The following is an 8,961-nucleotide window of genomic DNA, read 5'->3' as shown; positions in this document are numbered from 1 at the left end:
CCTGCAGCAGCAAGGCTCCCAGCCCAGGTTGACAGACTTGGGCTCATGGGTCTTGGGCTGAGGCTCATGCTCTGAAGCTAGAGAGGGAGGTGGGCTTCAGAGCACGAGTTACAACTCCAAAGCACTGTCTACACAGCTACTTTTATCACAGTAGTGCGAGCCCAAGTCTGTCCACCTGGCCTGTGTAGAAAAAAGATTTTACTTTCCAGTTGGAAACGTAATCAATGCCAGCCACCAGGGGGCAACCTTACACTATCTCTGGACTGGTTTCAGAGTGTAGTCTGTTAGTCTGTATCAGCAGAAAGAACAAGTACTTGTGGCACCTTAGAGACTAACAAATTTATTTGAACATAAGCTTTCGTGGGCTAAAGCCCACTTCATCAGATACATGCAGTGGAAAATACAGTAGGTATATATATACATACATATATACACACACATACCCAGAGAACATGAAAAAATGGGGGTTGCCATATCAACTCTCAATACAGCAATCGATTAAGGTGGAGCTATGATCAGGAGAAAAAAAACTTTTGTATTGATAATCAGGATGGCCCATTTCAAACAGCTGACAAGAAGGTGTGAGTAACAGTAGGGGGAAAATTAGCATGGAGATGAACTAAAATTCTCAGTGACTTTTCAGATCCTCTTGGGTCTTATTTATTATAATTTATTTGTATTACAGTCTAAGTAGACTAGGATTTAAAGATGTGATGTCACAAAGCATTGGCTAACATATCCTAATCAATATGTTTGAGAACTCTAATGTAGTCAAGGTGGTACATATAGTTTAACGTGCTAAACTGGTCGAGTTAAAGCCAATGCTTCCCTCTAGGCGGTAACTCAACCAGTTTAGCACACAATAAAAGTTGTGTCTTGTCCACATTAGATCTGTCAATTGTGTTAGTTGGAACTCTAACAGTACATCTTTTGTCCTAGTTTAGACAAGGCCCAAGAGGGGTTTCTTTGTTATCTTTCCAATGAAATGCTGTGTTTCAATTTTTTATAGCAGTAAAAAAAATGAAAGGAGTAAAAGCAAACAATACATTGCAGGTAATGAGGCCGAGAAAGGGGTTTGATGGGGATGCAGTGGCAATTTTTTTGCAAATTCAAACAAAGGCAGAAAGTTCCTTCTGTAGCAGGACTCTGTGAAACTGAAAACCATAGCAGTAAGAAATAGCTCTGAAATGAATCATAATGACTGAAATGAACAAAACTTAAAACCCCAAGTGGGTGGGGAGCGTGATCTCATGGTTAGAGCCGCACACTGGAAGTCAGAATTCTTAGTTTTGTTTGCATCTCTGGCACTGACTCACTGCATGAGCATGACCTCAGTCAAGGCATTTGATCTCTTTGTATATCAGTTTACTCAGCATTAAAATAAGGACAGTGCTTACTGAAGTTTTAGGAGTGTTGTGACACTTCATTAATGAATGTTCATAAAACACTTTGGAACCATGGATGAAGGTATTATTAAAGTGCAAAGTGTTATTAATTATTATTAAGTTCCTGTGTTGGGAAATACCCCCCTCCCCTCAAAAAAAAGTGCACATTTACTTAATGAAGTTGTGATAGTGTGAATCAGGGGAGAATCTCTTGTATCTTCTGCTAGTCTTCTATCTCTTCAACCTAGATCTAAAGATTTTGTAAAAATAATGTTTGTTCAAATCTAACAGATCAATAGCTCCTCCAACTGGGTGCCCTCTGATGGCTGCTTGGTACCCTATGTAAAATGAGTTGGTGGTCTGAGTACAATTTCTGGCAGCCAGGTGTTCACATCACAGAACACATAATCACAGCTAGCAGCCTTGTTGACAGTTTCAGCAGAGGTCAAGGGCTGCATGGGCCTGGAAACTGAATTACCATCTCACACTCAAAGATGATCCCTGAAGGCAGGGCTGATTGTGGCGCATTGACTGGTTGATCTGAAGAACACTGAATTACCACAAGTTACACACTGATTTAACTTAAATCAGGTTAGTTAAAAGGATGCAACTTCTGTGCGTGGTCTCTCTTACATCAGTTTAGAACTGGTTACATTGGTTTAGCTGGACCTGTAAATTTTCTGATGCATGCCAGACTGATATAAACTAGGCTTAAGCTAACACAAAAGCATCCACACAGAACCACACCAGTTTAACTAAATCAGTATAAAATCATACCATCATTTAAGCATGTACAACTCGGCTTATGGATCAGTCTGAGCCTGCAAGCATATCAATATGGTACCTTCCTGAGTACTAAAACATCATTTAAAAATTAATTAAAAATGTTGTGCATCTATCTATATTTCCATCATAAGGGAATGTCGGCTCACAAACTCCTTGATTTTGGCCTGTGCTTGTTTCTGTGACAGTCAGCTAAATCAGTCTATTTTCTTGCACACTTTATCACCAAGGTGTAGCCTGCCAGCAGCTATCATCCCCTGTGACACACCTTAGAGAAGTGGTGGGTAACCTGCAGGCCACCAGGGTAATCTGCTGACGGGCCATGAGAGAGTTTGTTTTCATTGACTGTCCGCAGGCATGGCCGCCTGCAGCTCCCAGTGGCCACCATTCCCGGCCAATGGGAACTGTGGGAAGCGGCGGCCAACACGTCCTTGCGGCCTGTGTTGCTTCCCGCAGCTCCCATTGGCCAGGAATGGCGAACTGCAGCCACTGAGAGCTGCGGGCAGCCATGCTTGCAATCGGTCAATGTAAACAAACTGTCTCGCAGCCTGCCAGTGGATTACCCTGACGGGCTGCATGCGACCCACGGGCTGCCCACCGCTGCCTTAGAGGTTCTCTGTCAGATCTGTTGCCACTTTTATATAGTAAAATCCCTAACTTCTAAAACAGATAAATCAACCAGACGTGGAATCAATAGTAATACGTTAGTAATAGTAATACATGTGGGCTGCTGTTCCCCAGGTTGGCAGAAAAAGGAACAATTTGGTTATAGTGCACTCAGTTGAAGAGCAGAGGAGTGCTTTGTACTACTCAATAAGATCTCCTCTGGATGATTAGGGAGAGGTATTTTATGGGCACCAGTAGGCCTCCTTGCCTCTCTTCCTTGGTCACATTTTTCTCTCTCTGCATGTGCATGAGAAATAAAAAGAACAAATTCTGAAGTCCTTACTGAGAAAAACCTCAAGCTGACTTCAATGGTTATTAAAGTCAGCTCACGAAAGCTCATGCTCAAATAAATTGGTTAGTCTCTAAGGTGCCACAAGTACTCCTTTTCTTTTTGCAAATACAGACTAACACAGCTGTTACTCTGAAACCTATTAAAGTCATAATAATAATAAGTAATAATAATAATAGTAAAAAGCAAAAACAGATTAAAGATGTCACCATTTGATCTCCAAATTATTCATTGTACTACTCAACTCTACAGAGATATAACCTTACTGTAAGGCCTTCCTTGCTCCAAAGGCCTTACAATGTAAGACATAAATTGTCATCTCATGTATTGTAAGCAAAAGAGAGTGGGAGATAACTGGCAAAGTAAATGAGGTAGGAAGGATTCTGATGTAACAGGGTACCCTCCTTTACTGAATGGAATTGTATCTTGATAGGATGTGGATTAGAAAAACTGAACTAAGTACAGGTTGGCAGGTGAAATAGTGATACAAACTAAGCTCAGGTGCATATGAAACCAAACCACATATTATGCAACTTTCACAACACACGAAATATGCTAGTGCATCAGAAAACAGCCTGAGGAAGCTACTACTGAATGCTTGACTAGCGAAATATGTGAGAATCTAAAGTATCCAGCTCAACCCTAAAATGCAACACCCACTCAGGACACCAGATGCACATTCAGCCAGCCTGAGTAACAGGGCCATTAACATTGTGCAACTCAGTCAGCAAGTATTTGCCTAGCAGAGACCAGTTTAAATATTAAAGCAGGACCAGCTCCTGCAAGGTGCTGAGAGCCCTTGACTCCCATTGATGTCTGTGGAAGTTCAGAACTGGGCTCCAGGATTGGGGTAGCTTATCGAATGTACAGCATTGGGCCCAGGGGCATGTACTGAACTACTGAAATATGTGTCTGGAAGATTGTGGGGGGCAGGTCTACCAACCCTGTCATTGTCCATGAGGTCACAGATTTCCTAAGGGGGAAAGGAGCCTGAACTCCCCTTGGCCCGTGAGAGCAGGATTTGGCCTGAGGCGGGGAGTGGGAGTAGGGAACAAGGGGAAGGCATCCCTGTTTTTTGAAGATGGGAGGGCGTTTCTGTTGGTTGTTTTGCCCGCAGGCTGTGGGCCGGTGAGAGGAGGGGCACACTGGTGAGCGATAACCACCCAGGACTAGAAAGGGGGCTGTGCATGTGGCTGCCGTCCATGGAGACCCGTCGCCTGGGGCACAGCACAGGCTGGGCTGGGGAACTTCTCAGCGGGGCAGGGGAGCGCGGAAGATGGAGGCTGGAGCCCTGCGCGCTACTCAGCGCGGCCACGTGAACAGCGCCCGCGAGGAAGCCGAGCGGTGGCCTGGGGCCCCGGAGCCAGCACTAGCCCGGGCTGCCACCCCGCTTGCGCGAGGCCACGGCCGGGCCTGGGTCTGGGCCTGGCTCCCCCGAGGCTTTCTCCAGAGGCGTCTCTGGGTGGCGCCGGGGAAACTGAAAGCAAAAGAGATGAAGGGGCCAAGCCGCAGCCAGGAGCGGGCGTGGGCCTGACTCCTCCCTCCGGCGGCTACGCTTCCCTCAGCAGCAGCTGCTGCTGCGGCGGGCGGGCTGAGCCAGCCCAGATGGACCTGGCTGCGGCCCCGGCTGAGGCACGATAGGCGGCTCCGGCTTGGAGCCTCCCTGCGGGCGAGGGCGGGCGGGCTGGGACATGACTCTGGGCGCTCCTCGGCCCCCGGCTCCGCGCGGCAGACGCAGCCAGCAGGAAGTTTGCCCGGGTGCAGCGGCGGCCGGGCTCCCGGCAGCGCCGCGCTCCCCCCATGCACACGCACAGCCCCCGGCTCCGCAGCGGCGCCCAGGAGGCGCCCCGCACCGGCCCCACCATGGACTCTAGCTGGGGCCGGCAGAGCAGCCCGGAGCTGGGCAGGGGCAAGCGGCTGAGCGTCGGGGAGCTACGCTTGTTCTTCGAGGCTCACTGCGCCGCGGCCGCTGCCGCACGGGAGCTGCCGGACCTGGCCAAGAGGAGCTGCAGCCCCCGCAACGGGCTGCTGCCGCCGGTCATCCCGCAGCTGACCGTCACCCCCGAGGAGAGCGAGGAGGCGCAGGGCAGCCCCCAAGGGCCCCCGGCGGACCCGGAGAGCTGCTGGCTGGGAACGGGCAGCTCACTGCACCTGCTGCAGTCCCGCCGGCTCTCCAACTCCTCGCTGTCCTCCACGGGCTCCTCGTCCGTCCTCGAGGACTCCGAGGACGACCTGCTGAGCGACACGGAGGGTAGGAGCCAGGGCATCGTGCAACTGGAGCACGGGGAGGACACCAACCAGGTAGGCGCCCCCCGCGGTAGACTAAGGGCTGCCCTTGCGCAGAACGCTGCGCGGAGCCGAGTGACCCACTCTGGACAGCCCGCTGCTTCCCACGTGCCCGCGGGTCCAGATGCCGCCAGCGAGCCGCGCCGCTGATCTAGAAGCGGCGCCTCCTGGCGGTGCTGGAGAACAAGTGCTATGTGCCTGGGCTGGGGATATAGCAGCAGGGGATGGGTACCCTGGGGATGGGCAACCTTGTTGTGGGCTAATAGAAAGGGGAGGCCTCCACTGCCCCAGCTGTACTTCTGGGGCTGGGTCTCCACCGGGCTGTCCATCTGGCACGTTTCACCAGCACTACGTTAATTTAAAATGAAGGCTGTTAAAATGAAAACAGGGCTGCCCTAATCTAAGCCAAAGGGCTCTTTGTTGCATAAGTGCCTGCGATATCAGGCTCTCAGCTCCACTGTACTCCGTGGTAAACACCAACTTGATAACACAGTCCTCCAACAACATCCAGTCACTGCTCAGCTCATGTGAGCTCAAGTTACTTCCCCTCAGTTACTCCTGTTCCTGTATTGCTGTACTGCAAACAGCAACATATCATGCCTGTGGACGTGGAGAAATACACAATTCAACCTATGCTTCCAGTCCCGTGGTCTCGGAATGTGTATGGGAGTCATTGAGCACTCATCAGACTGGTGTTTTAAGCAAGGCTTCAGTGACCTAACTAAAAGGAAGCTGCTATTTCCCCTTACTCAATCACATAAACTCTGTGAAAAATCCAGCATGCTGATCAGTGATAATGCTACATGATTCTCTGCGTTACATTGCTGGGGAACTGAGGCTCTTGAAACCCAGCCAAGTGCTGCCACTGTTTCTCTTCTTGTTATGAGATTGCCACCAACCTATTAAGATTTTTTTCAAATTGTTTTGGCATTTTTTGATCACAGGCATTTTTCACTCTCTCTTGTTGGATTTTAAAAATAACATTTTTTCCAGGCGTTTACCAGCAGGTATTTCTGCCTCTCCTACTCCCTCAGTCTCTGGTTGTCAGTTTTTGAGCTACTTTGTGGTGTGATCTTGACAGAAAATTGGGAGGAGCTTGGAATTATTAGCATGCATACTTTTGTCCATTTTGGCAGTAATACATTTTTCCCACTAAATCCCTTATGTAATTTGGCAGCTGCTCTTATATATAAAGGGCAGTTTTGAAGACATGCAGTTGAGTTGTTTTTCATAGTGGTAATACATATTTTACTTGGTGTTTATAACAACTCTCTGGGTGCCTTGAAACTGAAATGTTTCCTTAGCAAATTGCCTCATCTACCATTCTTGAGACCAACCAATGTTTTATTATTATAGGGTAGTTTATGACTACAGGGTCGCTCACAGTGAATTGAATCAGGAAAAACAGTGTATATTTTGAAACAAGATAAAAAATAAGTGACACAGTGTTGTAGGTAATTCTTCCAGCTGGGTTGTTCTCCTGAGAGTTTTAGGATTATTAAATTAGAGAAAGTATGCTTGAGTGGATAAAGTACAGGCCAGGGAATTATACAACCTTGGTTCTATTCCCATAGACGTGCTTTGTCACCTTAATTGACTTTTCTGTGCCTCGGTTTCCCAATTATGTAAGATAATATCCTGTGTAAGGGTTTTGCAAGGCTTAATCAATTAATATTAATAAAGTTATGATCCTCAGATGGAATCCCCCGCAGAAGGGCAAACTATTATTATGACAACAACATTACTTTAATGTTATTTTTATAAATATCTGTGGCCCATGACATTTGACTTTGAGTTACAGAATAATAGAAATTAAAGACGGGGGGTGGAATATTAGATCATCTAGCTCATTCCTGTCCGCTGTTGCAGGCGGTGAGTGGGTATGATGATGGAACACTGTTAGCTCTGAATACCCAGCATTGAGAGCTGTGGGCTGGATGTGTGGTTAATAGAGAGCAGAGATTCACTGATAGCACTTTATCAATACAAAGAACCTGGTGCCATCCATGCTGGCCCCAGGCTAACTTGTCTCCTGAGAATAGTCTGAAGCAAAACTATCTTCCAAGCCAGGTGTCCTGTTGGATGCAATTTGGTCCAGGTCCATTGAGCACCACTGAGGTCACTGGTAAACCTCTCATTGACTTCAAGGTACCTGTATGCAGTATCAGGCCCTAAATCATTAGTCAGAACAGCTTACTACCCTGCATGTTACATTTTAAAAACATGGTACACAAGTGTATATTTTGGATATAAGCTGTGTTACCCATTTAAAATCCTATTAAGTTTGTTAGCACTATTTAAATCTGGACAGGGTTCAGAGAAAGCACTACGTCTAATTACAAATAAAAGTAAATAATTAAAGAATACTAACTAATGGGGAAAAAAGTGTTTAAACAAATAGAAAAGAAGTACTTGTGGCACCTTAGAGACTAACAAATTTATTTGAGCATAAGCTTTCGTGAGTTTTCCCTGAATGAATCCGATGAAGTGAGCTGTATAGCTCATGAAAGCTTATGCTCAAATAAATTTGTTAGTCTCTAAGTGCCACAAGTCCTCCTTTTCTTTTTGCGAATACAGACTAACACGGCTGCTACTCTGAAACCTGTCTTTAAACAAATAGAAAGCAGCCGTCTTAAATGTTTTGAGCTATTATAGGATGGAGAGAGACAGCATCCATTCGAGTGCATGGGAAATCAGGGACTTTCCAAGTATTAGGATAAGTTCTGTTTCTTTAAAATGTTTTTACAGACCTGCCAAGTGTCATGCATTCCCACAGAACAGGTAAAAAGTCACACATTTTTGATGAGAGATACCCTACCCACATGCAAGATCCTGTAGCTTAGGGAAAGGTGTACTGAGCTACTAATCCAAGAGCCCATGCATTCTAATCCAAGCTCCTCTTATGATTGGGTTTAATACTACTTTGCACCCCTCATTAACCAATACCTCATTACCCCTAAATTAGGGGAGACAACCCATTTTACAGATAAGTGTGAGCCTAGACAAGCTCTTTTTAGGCAAAGCTACAAATAAAATCCTGGACTCTATTTTGACAGACCCAAGGCTTATTAGCTTTTCCACACTGCCTTTCAATTTCAGGTGAATTGGGCCAAATTGTGTGTCTGTCTAGCCAATCCTAAAACAGTGGCTATTTCTGCACTGCAGCTGAGAGGTGTAATTCCCAGCTTGGGAAGATGTACACATGCTAGTTTGCTAAAAGTAGCATTGTGGCACAGGTGGCGGCTCAGGCTATTAGCCAGGGTACAATCCAGTCGGAAATACTAGGTACATATTTGGGCAGCTAACCCACGCTGTCAACGACATGCTATTTTTAGTACACTAGCTGGAGCAGAACTAGCGCATCTTCCTGAGCTGGGAATTGCATCTCACAGCTGCAGTGGAGATGTAACCAGTGTGGTTGGACCACATGTAACGGTTTGAGTCTGCTACTGCCTGCATGCATTTAATGTGCATTACTGTCCTTTTAGTTCAAATGGTTAAAGTGCATGCTTGTTGATCCTGGCAGAGTGACCCTGTTTGGGTCCTATAATA

At 46.6% G+C, this 8,961-nt stretch overlaps 1 protein-coding gene across 5 annotated transcripts in view; it reads left to right on the top strand.

The window, feature by feature from the left end:
- Positions 1 to 3,946: 3,946 nt before the first annotated feature.
- The window catches only part of ITPKA (inositol-trisphosphate 3-kinase A), a 50,786-nt gene continuing 45,771 nt past the window's right edge, over positions 3,947 to 8,961 (top strand). For 4 of the 5 annotated variants that reach the window (XR_012159455.1, XR_012159456.1, XR_013635960.1 and 1 more), the window contains exon 1: positions 3,947 to 5,424. Coding sequence is in view for 2 of the 5 variants with exons in the window: in XM_073348708.1 (XP_073204809.1) it covers positions 4,924 to 5,424 (501 nt within the window). In the remaining 3 variants the exon portion in view is untranslated. The remainder of the gene's footprint in view (positions 5,425 to 8,961) is intronic. The other variant, XM_073348709.2, reaches the window with a different exon arrangement.

This window comes from Lepidochelys kempii, chromosome 6, assembly GCF_965140285.1.
Source record: "Lepidochelys kempii isolate rLepKem1 chromosome 6, rLepKem1.hap1, whole genome shotgun sequence".
NCBI lineage: Eukaryota > Metazoa > Chordata > Testudines > Cheloniidae > Lepidochelys > Lepidochelys kempii.
This window is presented reverse-complemented; position numbering and strand designations above follow the sequence as displayed.